The 18032-nt window shown below is 30.6% G+C and overlaps 1 protein-coding gene across 1 annotated transcript in view; it reads right to left on the minus strand.

Annotated features, from left to right (window-relative positions):
* The window catches only part of LOC105342482 (alpha-1-macroglobulin), a 49986-nt gene extending 32493 nt beyond the window's left edge, over positions 1-17493 (minus strand). The window contains 16 exon segments of the mRNA XM_066074023.1: positions 580-715; positions 1257-1406; positions 1852-2057; positions 2249-2396; positions 3850-4062; positions 4236-4409; positions 5064-5185; positions 6094-6187; positions 6793-6895; positions 7529-7613; positions 8957-9073; positions 9463-9535; positions 9917-9969; positions 10435-10662; positions 12292-12464; positions 17353-17493. Coding sequence (XP_065930095.1) covers positions 580-715; positions 1257-1406; positions 1852-2057; positions 2249-2396; positions 3850-4062; positions 4236-4409; positions 5064-5185; positions 6094-6187; positions 6793-6895; positions 7529-7613; positions 8957-9073; positions 9463-9535; positions 9917-9969; positions 10435-10662; positions 12292-12464; positions 17353-17414 — 2137 coding nt within the window. The 5' untranslated portion in view covers positions 17415-17493.
* Between the last annotated feature and the right edge of the window lie 539 nt (positions 17494-18032).

An 18032-nucleotide genomic window follows, 5' to 3' on the forward strand; every position in this document is an offset into this window, starting at 1 on the left:
TACAATATTTGGCGTAAATGCTTTTCACATAAGTTAGCGTGTATTTAAATTAGCGTTTTTTCTGGCAAAAGTTTCCCCCAAACATTTATGCAAGGCATGCATATACATGGATATATAACATTGTTATATTATTAATAAATTGCTAGCACTCTGATTGGCTCATATCCAACTATCTAGAAAAAACAGAACGTTTTATTCATCTGCATATGCCGAAGAGCTCAAATAACATTTGTTTTTCTCTACGTTGTACTTAAAATAGATTGTCCAATGAAATATCGCGTTTCTTCTTTTGGACGGCCATGGCTTCATATTAAATTATCGCTTAATAACACTGAATGAGATATGTCCCTATTAATTCGTCGCTGATCATATAATACAATATATATTGCTGTTTTTCGATTAATACGGTGATTTAGCTACCCTCGAACTACAACTTTGTACTTCTCGGGTAGCTAAATCATCGTATTGACCTCAAAAACAGAAATAATTGTATAATGTATTTGATTGAACGGAATCCGTTTCCGCTAAAATGCTAAAAGAATATACAGCTAAATGTGATACGTTTACAGTAAGCAATACATCTTTCCGCTCCGTTTTCCGTTTCCTTTTGATAACAATTTTTTCGCCCGTTAATTATGCTTAACACGTCGAATGAGTCGATGTTTCTGTGGTGAATCTCATTACTTAACATCGTCGTTCTGATTGTGCTGTAAAACTGAAAGGCGATTTTGTAATTAGAATCAATCTTTTTTATTTGTATGTATTTGTTTAAACTGCTTTCAAGTCCATAACAAATATCTCAGTCAAAATTACATTAAAAGTTTTTAATGTCTTTGTAAGTCATACATGTATGAATGTTATATGAACTCTAAAAATGAATTGTTTACACTTTGAATTGAACATGTGGGCATGTAAAAATTTACTGACCAAAAAATAGAGAATCGTTAACAACAAAAGTGTTACAAAGAGCAGGTAAGATTTTTTTTTCGTCAAGTCGATAATACTTGTTGCGCATGAAGAACATATACAAACTTGAGCATTTTATCAAATACAGTTCCTGATTATGATGCAAATAATTTAATGTACATATGTACATGTATAATATATGAGTTTATCCATTAAAGGTTAATGTTTAACTTAGAAATAAATAAAAGGAACGCTAATTGTTGTAGAAACTGTTCAAATGTGCATTTTTCGGGTCTGAATATGACATTTGTTAAAATTTCCAACAAAGAATAACTGTAACAAAATAGTACCTTCTCAGGCGTCAATTGATGGTCTGCTTTTAGAAGCTCTATGCTTTTGTCCACTACCCCTATGGAGCAGACAGACCCAGGATCTCCTGTCACCCGGATGGTGGTGTTAGAACCGGGTTTAATTGGACTTTTAACGAATTCCATGTTGACCTAGTGAAAAATACACCGCTTCATGTAAGCAATCTATATCTTGTCAGAAAAAAAACTGCTGGATATATTTCTATGTCCAACTGGTGAGATAAACATTTTTTTATGTTTGGTGCTGACTTACTTAGGAAATATATCGGGTTGAAAGATCGGCATTGCTTTGTCGTCTATAAAATTGATCAATTACACAACATAATGTATATGTAGTTATCGACAGAAAAAATAAAATAGAGAAAAAAAGTGTAGTTGTCATTACTTTTAAAGGAGGTTTAGTGGTACATCAATTAGCAATCAAATTTACCGTAGCCTTTTTAACGATATGAGTTTGATGCTATAAACTATTATTTAGTAAAAAAAATATATTTTAGATTTTTTATTTCAATAATTTCTTATATCTTTGTAAAGTGTTCTTCTAATGACGATTTAATATGTCTAAAAAAATTCCTACCTTGTTATCAAAACAGTTCTCAACTTCAAGCTTTGTGAAACTGGATACCACTTCACCGTCAGTTCTGACGTAATAAACAATGACCTGGGACTCTGGGGCAAAGGCCGCCGTGATGGGTAGGCTGATTTGTACTCTCCCTACAAGGTTGCTCCTCTTGACCCCATCATCTAGACATACACCATCACAACAGGATCCCTCTGTACAATCTTGAAATGTTTTTGAATGCGTTAGTTGAAATTCAAAGAAAAAAGTAAATCATAAATGATATTTAAGGGTGTTTTTTGAAGTTTTGTTTATCAATATAACATTTCGACTGAATTATCATTTTTGAAAACTTAAAGCAAGACGCTGCTGAAAATATTATCATAATTCAAGTAAATTATGAGAGAAGTCACACTTGTTGTCAATGACGATGTTGTCGGAACAATTTTCATTTGAAGATAGTGGTGGGGATCTAGATCTGTGAATGTTGTCTGATGAGAATCACCCACGGTATACTGATGTTTCTTGTTTGTTGCATAGATTATACGCCCCCTGGACATAACCTGTGAAAGTTTGAAACGAAGTTGTAGGTTTTTAGTTTTGTTTTTGTTGGGTTTTGGTTTTGTTTTGTTTTTTTTTTTTTTGGGGGGGGGGGGGTGGTCTTTATTTCACGTGATAAAAAAATTGAATTACAAAAGTGTTGCAAAACACATAATTTTGTGCATCTTTTAAAATAACTGAAATGAAGAGACAAAAGCCTTTTACATCACCTTTATCTCAATATTATTCAAAGAAAATTTTTTTTTCTAAAAACATAAATCAAAGAATACTGTAGTTCTTGAAACCATAGCTAAATTGTACATTGAGTCCTATGATTATCATTACTACAATACCCAAGGATATAAATGAATGTTTGAGTATCTGGTATCTGTTATGGCATTTTTTTTCCAAACATATGAGTTGTTATATCAACAAAAAGTCCACCTATTAATTCGGGAATTAAGAACTGCCTTATCTAATATTGTTAAAGAGATCAATTTCTATGTTCATAAACAATATATTTGACTTAATAAATATGTCATAAACGTAACCTTTTTTTTCAAAAGAAAGTCCTAATTGATGTTAAGGACGTTTGTCAAAGAAATAAAAAAGAGTAAAAGTAGACAGCTCAAATATAAGTATCCATCGAAGGGGCATAGTCACGACAATGATCAAATTCTAATTTAGGTATCTTAATTGTTTACATTGTTTAATAATTATTATGCTTTCTAATGATCAACCAAAAGGACTATGTGCCGTATTGTGCATTTTTTGCCCCCCGAAAATAAAGTTTTATAACGAGCTTTAAAAATAAGGTGGAAGATAGTTAAAATCATATTGAAAATAAGGGTGTAAAAGGTTATCACGACAGTGACGTCATAACGTAGAAATGATGTCATAAAGATTGCCTTTTTTTGATAAATTAATGTTTCGTAGCAAAATGTGGGTGTTTTCCGATGGTTTTTCGACTGGGAAACATCGAGCGCAGGCTTGCTCAAGTACCATTTTTTAGTATAATGTGTATAATTATCTGAAGAAAAACATATGTTAAAATCGTACTTGAGCAGACCTGCGCTCTATATTTCCGAATGCAAAATGTAAAGCAAAAATGAGAATATTTTGATTTGTTTGCGAATTTGCGGGAACTCGGTTATTTGGATGACGTCATACATACACAGCGAATGAGCAATGATGACTAAAATCAAGATTATAGTGATAGGCGTCCACTGTACAATGATTTTTGAAGATTTGATTTTTATACGATACTATATAAAAATTAGTTAAAATTTGGGGCAGATATTTGACCATACTGCACATAGTCCTTTTGTTGTCAGTCGAAAAGTTATAATTTGTATATGAGCAGGATACAGAGCTTATAATTCTTTGTTATGTAAACAAGGTTCGTGCCATGTTTTTGTTTGCAAACATTGGCTCAACCTGTATAATTAAATCCAAGATGCTTGTTTTATAACTTACCATAATATAAAAGTTTAAATCAGTGTCTTTAGGAGTAGAATAGAGGAGGCCAAGCTGGGAATCCTTGCCACATGCCAATGGTTGTTGAATATGTTCAATCTGTATGTAACTATCTGAAGGTGAATACCAACGCCTCACATTTTTGTGAGCAGAACCAAGAGCATATCTGGGATACTGTTTTCCGCCTTCATTTTCAATAGAAAGTCCAACTGCCTGTGACATATTTTCAAAATAAACAACATTCGTGCAACAAGAGGTTTTTTGTGTTTGTGAAACAAATATGTTTTCTGTTAATATATACAGTTGTTTTAACATTGAAATCGTTTCGTTGTTTTTGCAATATTTTAATGCAAAAATAGATACATAAATTAATCAATTTTTTATACCGAAATTATAAATGTAGTTATATTCTCAGGAAAATCTTTAATGGCGAAAAATGCTGTTCCGTTCTCATCCGTATTGACTGTCAAAGCTAAATGCCAGGGCAGTTGATATGTTAAAGCTTCGATTCGTATTCTTACTTGTGGGACAGGAATACCCATGGGGTTCTTAGCAGTAACCTATTAAATATAATCATTTGTCATTAATATAATACCAATTAAATACCATAGTGCAAAATACACGCATACCTAACTTAACCGTTCAAACGATCGATCACATGGTATGGCTTATTAAGAAAGTAAATAGAAAACATTCAGGGGCAATTGCCTTTTTTTCCTCTTTGTTGAATATTGGTCCCATAGTCGTCGAAAACGGGGTTGGAGTGGCGGCGAGGCTTCGACCCCTGTCCCTATCTTTTTAGGGAAAGATAGGGATAACCATATATTCAATCTATTTTTTGCTTGTTAGGATTTCTGATAGGTCTAGCCAGCCCCCCCCCCCTCCACCCCACCCCACCCCACCCCACCCCACCCACTTTTAATTTGCTTCCGACGCCACTGGGCCACGCAAATGCATTTACAATATGAGCCTTTCTTTCTATATTATTTATAATTGCTTTTTTTTTTGCTTAGAATATACGACACCAATCAATTTAAACATTAAACAAGAGAGAAATAATGTTTAAATTACATGTTTTCAAAATTAAAATTTCACGTAAAATCTAATGCTAGAGAACCTGTGCAATTAATGGTGTGTGATGAATGGTATCGTCTACACAAGTGTCAAGATAAAACAATTAACTGCTTTGACAAGATCAATCAACAGAGTTGTACCTTTCCGCGATATGGGAGTCCTTGTTTGAAATATCCCCGATTTTCGTCGATGATTTTCAGAGTAGAGTACTTATCCGTAAACGTAAAACCTGGTCCCTGATATTGGCTGGACACAACCACTCCTTGTGAATTTTACAAAAAAAAAAAACAACATTTTTTTTTACATACTGTGGATTCGTTTATTTTCAATCAATTTCGTGGAATTTGTGAAAATTAAATTTTAATGATGCATACATAGATAAACATTTATGCACTTCCAAACTGAGATTTTACACTTGTAGTTCGTCGATAAACTTACTCTATACAGGGTTACTTTTGCTCTTCTTCACTTAAAAAAGGTTTTGCCACATCTTAATTTTGCTTTAAGGTTTGTTTAAAAAGTTAGTTTAGCTGAATTCTCCCAGTCGTGTATTCGCCAGTTTAGGGCAAAGAGGCGAAAAAAAAAGATTGCGAACGATATACATCTTTAATGAATACTGATTAAATCATAAATGTACATAAGGGCATGTTTCTTTCTTTTTGTTCAGTGCTTTCATCGCACACTTTGACGTGGAAACATATCTTTTATTTATCCCATCCATTTATGTAAGGCATGATATAATAATTGTTTAAATTAAATCTTTCATTTTGAAATATCCGCGATATCTTGGTGGCCAAACATTTCTGTCATATCTTTTATAATTATTTTTCTTACTTTAATATGATAAAAATATACTGTTGACACCTAGGCAAAATCCCGCGGAAAATATTTCATGTTTTGTGGCACAACTTTGATCTATAAAACCAAAATCAGAATCATCCTCAAAAATGATTGTTCTTACAGCTAAACTTCTAAAATACTATGTGTTTACTTATCCAATTTAAACAATACAATATACTGTATAAAACCTAGATATGTGAAGAATTTACCAAACTTTTCTTTTAATAAATAGCTTTTTCAGAATAATGAATAACCACTTTCTCTAGATTAAGAGTTGCAAAAGAAAATCATTAGCTTATAGTGTGTGGACCATTAAATGTTTCCACATACCTGTACCCTCCTCAATGACGGAAGCGTTGATCTGAAGGTTTCCCCCTCTACTTATCGTTGATGCGTTCACTGTGACCTTATAACAACCGTTGATCTATTAAAACACAATTTGAATTAGTACGATATAATTATTACACTTTGTAACTTCAATTTTGTCACAATAAATTTAAAAAAGAAACAAAGAAAAAAAGGCATGAATTAACACCAACCCACTCAAAAATTAAAAAAAAAAAACAAACCAAAAAAAATATAATAAGTGAATATTTATTTCTCTGCTTGGGTTATTATTACGTTTAGGAAAGACAGTCGTAAGTATACCATTGCACGTTTATTGTGAGTGCTATATAACAGCGCTTCTGATTTATTAAAACTTTCAATAAAATAGAATATAGAATAGAAGATATAGACTTTCACCCGTTATAATTTGTTTGGACAATTACATGAAATGTAATGTCATTAACATGAATTGCTCACAAGAACTATGAATTTTTTTAAGGAGAAAATGTAATTATGATGTAGTTCAAATCAAGATTTGAATTAGATTACATCCCCACCCACCCACCCACCACCCCCCCCCCCCCCACGATGTTCCTATACCACATATGCTTTGCAGAATGATGCTCATACTTTTGCAAATAAGACTAGGTCTTATCAAATAGTCACGAAATATTATTATAGAAAAATAAGGTAATAACCTACCTCTGTTTGGAGGTTCTTTGAACAATGTGTTTTACTTTCATACGAAGTTTTATAGCACATTTTAACTTCCAACAGTCCTTTTACTGGTTGTCCATACGTGTAACTATTAAACAAGGACATGAACAGTAATGTAAAATATTATCAAACTCTGGGGACGAAGTAAAATCTAAAAACAAAACACTGGATTTAAACGTGTTTACTAAATCTTAGATTATAAATCAAAAGCCTAAGAAATATAAACAACGTCCAACGCAGTGAACAGTCTGTGTAGGAGTGCTGAAAGATAACGCGTACGAATTGATTAGCTAATTAGGTATTGCTGTTAATTCAGTTGTAGTATTACCCGTAATGAGAGATTGTAGGGAACAAATACTCCGTGAATAAGCCAATAAATATGATATTTATTTGCTTATATGACTATATCCTTTTTGAATAAAAGAATAACTCCACTACAAAAACCCCAAACTCTAGCTATAGCGATTCAACAAAATATGCAATTTGTATTTTCAACAAGAACCTACTACTTATCGAGGGGCTATGTCAAAGTTAGAAACAATTCATATATGTACTCCTGTTTTAAAACCGATTACTCATATACTTACAGGTCCAAATTTAATATTTGGAGTTGTCTGTTTAGGCATTATTGGTGCCAAACCAAGAATTTGTCAAAATTGTTTAGAATTACCGTTTTAACTTTAAAAAATGCTACACATTTTTTTTATTTTTGAGGTCTTACTTGGCACAAATTTCGGCATCAATGATCCGTGAAACACCAAGCAGGTAGGCTGGGGGTGTAATAACTACTTCATACTTTGGCAAAACTACAAAAAGAAAAAAAACGTGTGTTTTTAAACAACCCTCCTAGCACGTTTCGGATCATTCGTCATAAGTTATTAGCAAAATATTTTTAAAAATCACAAACATATGTATGATACAAACAAGCTGTAGCTATGTTTTGTTTACATATGTTGAATGTACCTTTAGAAGCTTTGCTTTTTATTACTTTTCTTTCTGGATATCTATTGTTTAAATTACAGTAATATTATATAACTAGCACTTTCGAGTGTTTCAACTTTTTTTAAAGTAACGTGTTTCCAATTCAACAACCTATATATGAACTTAATGGTGGCACACACCTTTGTTAAAATAACAAAAAACCGAGAGCTCTTTTTCTCCCTTCTTATTTGATAATGATAAATATCCAGATATATTCAGCTTTTTAATAAAGTTATGAAATGTTGAAAAATTAAACCAGAACGATGGGGTATTTTTCCTTAACCTACAATTAATTTTAAAATGTAGCCTTATTAGATACTGTTAATTTTATCGATAAAATGATACGGTGTTTATAGTCTACGAATCAGAATGAAATCAAAAGATACTTAACGAAAGTAATACTTTAATGCTATTCTATACAGCATTAAAAAAGATCAGATAGCTAAAACTGTGTTGGACTCGGGAGTGGTAATGACACAGCTTTACCTGTTTCAATCTTTTATAAGCTGACTCTAATTAATGTTGTGATTATTTAAAAGAATATGATTATACATATAAATTATATAAAAGTGAGTAATGGCGTGTATGTGCTTTATATATGCGTTTTTATTAGTATATGATGCAAATGCATCCGTATTTTTTGTATATGCAAATTTTTACATAAATTAGAATAATTAAAGCTTTTATATCTTAAAACAAATTCAAAAATATATAGATGTAGCAGAGTTTAGCTCACTTCATGCTAGTATCATGACACAGAGTATCACTTAAAAATTATTTTTCAGGGTTTAGTTTTATGAGCCAATGTTTTTAGAGGAAAAACTCTTTGGCATCTGCTTTATTTCGTAGTCGGTTTTTAGGATATCATATTTATGTATGGGTCAAATACTTTTTTCTATAGGTCATTTTGTGTAGCGTTCACCCATTTTCTATCAGTCATTGTCTTCCTGAAAACTGGATGCTAACAAAATGCACATTAGACCAATATTAATATAAAATTTCATTTTTTCTTGTCCTAACATTATTTTTTAAGCAAAATTCCTAATGTTTTTGATTTAGAAATTAAAAGAGACTTTGTACATTTCTATAAAAAGCTCTCCTTTTAAAGGAAATTAAAATAGTTTAAAACTGACACGACCTTCGAGCCCTCTTAATATTGTAATGTTACCGTATTCCTCCACAGAGAAGGTGTTGCTGTACTCTTTGCTGTCATTGTATTTGGCTGTGATGACCCACGTTCCTAGAGGGGGGACATTGGACAGTACCATTTCTAGACTAGCTATACCTTGTGTAAAAATAGTCAAATTCTAAATCACCAAAAAAACATATTGTTTAGCTCTTTAGTTTGTAATTTTAAAGATAAATAATTTAGCGATTAAAAAATGATGGATGATTAACAAATGACCCTTCGGATCCAGATATACAGTTTGGTCAGATATAGAGTTTAATTTGGCAAAGAAAAATGTCAAAATATCTATTTTTAATTTGGATGGTTATCCATATCTTTATACAGATCTCATTTTTTTCTCAGAGATACCAACATGGTATTAAGGTGAACTCGGCTTTCAAACCTCATGTAAACAATATATGGTAAAGTGTTCCAATTAATTTTAGTGTATGAAGTGTTTTTCATTTCATTCGTTAAACGTCTTATATCTATTCAATACAACATACCATGGGTCGTGGAAACGTCTTTCCATTGCATTATGCGAATTTCTGCTGGGCTTTTGATGTGCACCGCTTTGATCTTTGCAAAACAAATCAAATCAAAATGTCTATTTCCTGTAATTTTCCTAATATTCGTTGGCATGAATGTTTAATATTCATTAATATTAGTTAATTATAAGAATATGTTATCTCTTGGAAAATGATCATATAAAATGCAATATTCTTTTAGAAACTGCAATTAATAAATTCCAAATTTTGTAAATCATTTTAACATATCGAAATGTATAAAATTAATATTCAATGAATATTAATGAAACTACAGAACTCGCATTAGATGTGTGATGAATATAAACAATTTTCTTAATGCTATTTAACTGCAACAATTAAGAGATAAAGATATTTGTTATAATTAACTTTTCAAAAGATTAACAAAATATATGTACTAAAGACAAACATTTACCTTGTCAATATCAGGTCGAAAATTGCGATTCAGTCTTAGAATTCGGAATTTCACTGCAATTATATTTTTATAAAATATGTGCAAGAATATCACAATTTGAATAAATAGTCAGTGGTGAAGTTGCTGATTATTGCATAAATCATTTATGAATGAACAGTATTTGATTTGTATAAAAACGGCCACAGTATGTATGTTATAATAATTAGGCATGTTATGGCAATTTTTTTCAGTACGTTTTAAGATACTGTAGGCAACTGAGAAAGTAGGTTTTTCCACATCATTTTTTTTATGAGAACGTAATTCTTTCATAAACATTGTTTAATCAAAGGGAATGTTTGATTACAACCTCACATATAAGACAAAATGCATCAAAGGTGCTCCATCCGTTTCAAAAATTTTATACAAATGTCACCTAAAAACAAGTTTAGTTGAACAACCATCTCTCTCTCTCTCTCTCTCTCTCTCTCTCTCTCTCTCTCTCTCTCTCTCTCTCTCTCTCTCTCTCTCTCTCCACATACCCGTTTGTCCAGGTTTGTAAACCGGTTTGTCTGTCTGTATCAGTGTTATGTATATATTTCCTGGCCGGGCATTTAAATGTAAAGGGTAACTATTTGTGAGATTCGTGTTGTCAGGAAAAGTAAACAATGACGGAATATAGTCAGTGTCTTTTTGTAGTGAAACTATCACTGTATAAGGACCAACTTGTTCTGGAGCTCTGCGTTTTTGGCATTTGATAGTTCCTGGCGCTGCAAAGACAGATTAATCCAAAAGAAATATTAATAGATTATAAAAAAGACATAATAAATCCAAAATAGGTATTAATAAATTTTTAAAACGACAAATTAAATCCAAAAGAAATAAAGATTTAAAAAAAAAATAATTCAAAGGTAAATTAGATTAAAAAAAAGACAGATCAATCCAAAGAGATATAGACTCAAAAAAGATCTCAGACGTTCATTAATACACAAACTATCATCTACAGTAAAAATTCGATCAATAAATAGGAATATTCTCATTATCTTAATTATCATATTTATAAGTGATGTAACTATTTGTAATTCCTGAAAAAAAATTGTAACATATCAGTAGAATTATGTTGCATTTTGTTAAACCATGATATTTATGTGGAAGATCCTGACACTACATAGGCTACATCAATATTTGTTTAAATTTCAAACATTTGATTCAAGATAATAATTCTTGATATAAAGATTTTTAAAAAGTTGTTTTTGTATTTTTCCGGAAAATCTGGCGTTAACCGCCGAAACATTTTTCTAGAGATCAGGGCTCGAACAAATAAACAAAAGATGATGGCAAAGTGTTAAAAAATAAATATAAATATATAAAAATATAAATATAATTTTAATATGAATATTGAATAAAGATTTTCTTAATTCAATCTTTTCACAAAAATTGCTTTCATATTTTTTTTATTCCCCGTTATTTTAAAACATGATGTTCCTTTGTATTGTCTTTTTATTTAAAGATTTTCCACTATGAAGTTTTATGTAAATAAGGTTAAGAGCTCTAGACACATGAATGCTGACAGGCAAATGTTGTTAAATTTAGCTGAGTAGTTTTAAAATATATGACAAAGCTGCTTTAAAAAAAATTATAAACAAACGAACATACATATTGACATACACGTATGGTGATACGTAAGGAGTGCGCAATGACAATTAATGTCGGCCTCTTTAAATAGGCTTGAAGTTTGAAGTTTGTTGTCATAACTTCCTCTAGAAGGAGTTTTTTAAAAAAAATTTTTGTCTTCCCAAAAACGAGAGTTATCGTTACTTAAAGAGGTATATTTCCCTTATAACTAGTATGCATAACTCTTGGTTAATTAAAAGATTAGAAATCAGTCCGGGAGTTTACAAATAAGAGTTTTTTTGTGAACAACATTTGATATTTGAATGACCAAACAAAAAACATTAAAAGTTATCCAAAATTTAAAAAAATTAAAGTCGGCGTATGTTATTTAATACGACATACTCCATCGCCTATTATTCTTTCTCAGAATAAGTCAAATCTCTTAGTGTAATATATACATTGATGATCAAACTGTAAACATCAATGAGCTAAATCTTTGTGCGTAATTTACATGATGTTGACCAACTGTAAATCCGTATGAAAAGCATTTAAATTCTTATTTTTTTTTTGGGGGGGGGGGTGAGGGGGGGGGGGTTGGCAATCTTGATTTTGTCTACATGTATATCAGAGCTAACAAATGAATTGTTTAAGGATTTCTCTGATAAAATATAACAGGGACTGGAGTTAAAACCCGATTCTTTTCTAGAAATCAATTATGAAATATTATAAATCACTAACAAGCTGTAATATTAAATCTTAGGGCTTAAAGATAACAACACACAAACCAGCCAGGTATGTCTTGGGCTGATCAAGGTATACACTGGTTTTGTTCACTGTCGAGTACATCAAAGTACTGACTTTCACAGAACCATTGTAGAAGACTCCTGGTATCGTCACACATAGATCAAACTCCTCCCCTGCGTATATTTTGGAATTTGGTACTGCAATCAGGAAGTCACTATATAAAGAAAGATAACAATATATCATACTTTGTAAAAACATTTATTGTCATTAGAGATTTTATTTGTCAGTTCATTTGCAGAAATTATGTTTCAGTTTTTCATAAAGAGGGAGGAAATTATACATAAATTTCAAACAAAAAATTTGTTAAATGTGAATTGGAAATTTTATTTGCATAATATGCCTTAAAAACTACACGTAGTTGTTTTGAACGTTCTTTAAAGAATACATTTTTGTTATTACGATATAGTTGAAATATTTCTTTAACCAATATCATAAAAGTAATAAAACGAGGAGGGTTTTTTTTAATAAAGATAATCTCAAGCATAATAAGACAATCCTAGTCTCGAAAAACACAGATACTAGTGCTGTAATCTTTGATCACGTTTTTGAAAGTTTAGGATTTACTCACAGCTTTGCTGCACATAACGAAACAAAACGCGAATTGTCATTTAAATTATGCAAGGACTATGATACGCCATTGCATTTCACAAATACATCAAATATTTTCTATATATGTTTTTGGATTTAATTTATAGATACTTTAGATTTAAGAACTAAACTTAAGATTAGTTAACTGATATCTGTTTAAAGTGTATTGTAGTTTTACTCTCTAGCAGATTCTTGATTAAAGACTTTAATAACTTTGATCACAATTGGCTGGGTATTTTTTAATGAAATGAAAACTTGATTAAGTTATAAACTATTTATTATACAGTAGAACATTTCTGTCTATCAAACAATAACATACTACCACAATTATCACACTACAGAGACTTATTCTTTTAAAAAGTCAGATAATCTCATCCTCGTCTAAATATACTTTATATTTGAAGACAGTAACCATGTATATTTTAGAAACAGTACAACTCTCATTGAGATGCCTACTTTTGGAACTTTATGGATGAAAAACATAAGAGCCTTTTTCGCCTATAAAGGAGTATATTTGACACTGTTAAATAATTGTCCCCAGTTTTAACAAATTTTCAAATATTATTAAATAGGTAAATTTAATATTCATAAACTATTATACAGAGGATGCCTATTACTTTTATCTTGACAAAGTTGTTTATTTGTGGCGTGGCCATAATGAGCTAATCCGCACAATTTTGCTAATAAATGAAAAATTTGTAGATTTTCTCGAAATTTTCAGGAATGATAGACAATGATAATATCTCGATAATACTCGAGGCTTAAATTTTTTTAATTTTTTTTTCAAAATTCGTGTCCGGTCGTCCGTTTCGTGTCTTGCGACGAAAGGCTTGTCACCTTGGGATCTCAAAAAGGATCAAAACTTGAGCATCCAGACTTTGTAGGATGAAAGACCTATAGCTGTAGATGTGTTTAAACTATTTTGTTCTGGTCGTCGTTACTTCCGGTCGTCACCGGAAGCACTTTAATAAATATTTTTTAAAAGTATTTAATTTTTTTTTACACAGAATGAATATATTAGTATAAATCCAGGGCGTCACCGGAAGTACTTTAATTTGTTTTCGTATTTAAATTATTTTGCACAGAATGAATATATTAATATACATCCTTACATATGTCATCAATGCAATGTTAAATAAACAAAATCATTCCACTCCCAGTGAGATTCCTGAAATATCTCAGGTAACTTATTTGGTAAAAAAATTGTCTCCAAGAGATCTCAGAAACTGTAAGTGATCAAAACACAGTTTTCGTAGATGATAGACATTTTAATAAGGATATGTTTAAAGGGTTTCATTTTGTCTTCCGTCACTTCCGGTCCTCACCGGAAGGGTTCAAGCAAATTATATGGTTAATTAGTGTTACCGTTTTTCTTTGACTGTTTTACTTTGATTGATAAAGAGTCATGTACATTTAAAAAATTTATACTTAAAACACTAATTTGATTTTCATTGTCACTTCAGTTTGTCCGTTTCATGTCCTATAACAAAACACCTTGTCTCCACAATGTCTCAAATACGCTAAAAACTTGAACATCCAAACTTTGTGGGATGATAGACCTATGTTTGTAGACATATTAAAGCTATTCTGTTTTGTTTGTCATAACTTTCGGTCGGCACAGAAAGTACCTCAAAAAATGATATTTTACGATTATTTTTTAAAGCAATATGAGCTGCCATTTTCATAAAGATTTTTTTTTTAACGAAAATGTTATTTTCTTCTAAAATGACAAAAATATCATGGTTTTTAAATTTCTTTTCGCCAAATTGTTTTGAAAAGGGCTGTTCAGAAACCTTATTGGAGCAATTGAAGTATTGTCGTCTTGTACAAAAATTGATTTGCTATATGTTCCTTAGTAGTGATATCTTTCCTCTGACAAAAATTAACGAGTTTTTCCACCTTATTTATTAAAAGAGTTTAAGTTTCATACAGGCTTATCGTACTAGCAGGTTTTTGCAGCAAAATAAAATTCTAAAAAATACAGCTCATATTGCTTTAAATTTTACATTTAATGCATTCAGTAGTGTAGAACCTTTTATAAGTCATTTATGAAACGTTAAAAAAACCAAAAAAAAATGTACTTCCGGTGAGTTATCTCAAATATCTCAGGTAGCTATCATTTTAACAAACTTTTTAACAAACTTTCTAAGATCTTTGCAAGGTCTCAGAAACTGTTATTGTAATATCCGAAACTTAATCGATAATAGACATAAGATTGAAGATGTGTTTAAGAAGTTTTATATTTATTATAACCGTCGTTATTTTTGTCGTCGCAAAAAATAGCCGTAAAATTGGAGGTTTTTTTGCATTTTGTTGTCAAACATGCAAGTAAGCTTTAGCAATTTCCTTCACAGTGTATATCATATCATTTATTTTTTCTACATGAAATATGCAATTTCTTACAGATCAATAAATATTTATGAGAACGGAAGACCTTTTTGTTGCTATAGCAAAAATAGTCTAGTTTATTCATATAATTATACACATCATCTCTAAAAGTTGTACTTAAGCAGGCATCATTTTCTCTAGCAACGGGTTTATGATCTACTCCGCTCCTCTGCAACTTCGCTTGCAATAAAAAAAAACACCCATATTTTTCTCCTAAATATTAATTTATCAAAATAAGGAAATTTTTTACTTCTACATTATCTGTGTTGATAAACCTAACACTTTCATTTTTAATATAATTTAAACTATCCTCAGCCTTATTTTCAAAGTTAAACTTATTAAACGTAAACTTTGGGAGCAAGAATTGCATAATACTTCATAAATTCATAACTTCGTAAATCCATCTTTACGTATACATTACTAGATTGATAACATTTTATAATATCTAACTTTCTGAGGGCCTAAGTGTTTGTTTCTTTCGATGTTATACAAAGATGCATCGCCACGTAGAATCACAATTAAGATATATGAGTAAATTAGATTTTTACTTAACAACTGACGTTATGGTTCACGCTCGTGTTTATTGTATATTAATTATAGTATACCATATTTACAAACTCAAAAAGGAGAAATAGAATACGCTGTAAAATATGTTTGGAGTTTCTGCTTAATCCATAAACATAATTATTCATTACCTTATCTTTAAACACGATCAACGTATTCTTTGCGCAATATTCTTTTTTTTTTCATGTGTTTGGCATTTACATTCCTTCTTTTTTAAATTCAGGGCAGAGTGAAAGCTCATTAGGAGTTCGTTGACTAACGTGTAAGTTAACTGGAAAGGAACGCATCCATTATAGATTGGGAAAGACTCAGGTGATGAATAGACGCAACATGCATTGATTATCACAGCATGAGTTATTACTTTGTTTTTATAAAAAAAAAAAGACATGAATTGTTAGATTAGCTCATGACGACATAATTTAAAAGTTGTACTTTTCTCGTAAGAGGTAGTTTTACGGTATTGCACTACGTTCTAACTCTTCAGTTTTTGTCTCTTTTATACCATTCTTGAAAAACTGAAGGAATGATTTTTAACTCTCACTTGTGTGTTAGCCGTAGCTGGGATTTGAATTATTTCTTTGATGTTAGAAAAAAAGTTTCGAAAAATATGTAATTTATATTTGAGTTGCTGATCATATTCTATAGAAGCACATATATTCGTTTGGTTAAAATTTCTTTCTTTTTTTTTTTATATCAAATTCAATCTCGCTTGGATTTAATTTTGTCATATCGTAACCTCTAAAATTTATAACATATAAACTCCGTATTTATGAATACTTTGACGATAATTTCATCATGGGGTTCATTTTGTTGATAAATACTGCCAACGAAAATAACGAAACTTAATCCTCAACGAATATTTTTGCTTCTACAGTAAGTCAGAGTGTAACAAACCTAGATATTAAATTTTTAAATTGGTTATGAAAATATTTCTCTTCGCAATTTTCCCAGTATTTATACATTGAATTTTATTTAGACTAAAAAAAAATAAAAGAGCAGATTCAAATAAGAAAGCTATAAATATACTCTTGAAATTGGTTCTCTAAAGTTTAACTTTATGTTAGTTTTTTTTTTCATATGAATATTTTCCTTCATTAACGTTTTCAAATAACAAACAAAATGTATATTAATTAGATTTCCTATTCAACTCGTGTGCTGTTTAATCTTTACAATGCAAATATTTTGTTATTTAAAAAAATCAGCATTTAAGTATGACTTTCACAATGTACGACAACTTTTTTTTAAACTGATAGATTACGTATTCAAAACACGAGAAACAAAATTTAATTCTAGATCTTTTTTTTATTTTATCATGCCCTGGCGTTTGTTGGAAAAGTCAATATTTTGCGACAGCAATTTACTACATATGTTTGTTAAAATGGGATTGACGTAATCGCAAAGTTGCGTTTTAAAACACTTTCAATCTGAAATTTTAAACCGAATGGTATCGTCTTACTACTTCTTAGTTATGATAAAAAAATATATTTTTATCCATAACTTACGGTGAGGCGTAGGCTGCAAGCACATATTGTAGGAGACCCAACCATAACAGCCAGTGTTCCATGGCGAAATGATTTAATCCAATTTCATACAAAAGATTTATGAAAAACTTTCAAGGTAAGAGAATCACTGTAATGTATTTGTACTGGCTGTGTATGAATAATTCAAAGACCCGATTTTTTCGGGTTTTCCTCTTAAACTAGATTTGGGACGAGTGCATCGCAATTGATGCAAGATAGAATAATCATGTTAACATGAGGTTCATGGGACAGTGAAGACTTTCAATTTTAAAAAACCCCAAGAATTTCCTGAAATCATTGAGAATAAAGGAATGATACATAGTGGGTTTTTTTAAATCTAGATTTACCTCATTCAGAAACAAGACAATTTTACAAAACAAACCCATATGATATTTAATTAAATTGAGTTTTACCAAATGCGTTGCAATATTCGATTTCATTGGCTTTTTAGATTAAAATGTCATCATATTTCCAATTGAGTGTTATTTTATTTAATATAAATGTTAAGGAACAATATTTATAATTACTTTCCTTAATGTTTATTTAAAAATTTGATATATACAATCTGCTGAGAATGTTCTGTGGACGAGGGTGCGGTTACTTTTGTTCAGTTTGATGGTGAACTGTACTTTCATCGATACTGTAGTTTCACAAATATATGT

This window comes from Magallana gigas, chromosome 10 (assembly GCF_963853765.1).
Source record: "Magallana gigas chromosome 10, xbMagGiga1.1, whole genome shotgun sequence".
Lineage (NCBI taxonomy): Eukaryota > Metazoa > Mollusca > Bivalvia > Ostreida > Ostreidae > Magallana > Magallana gigas.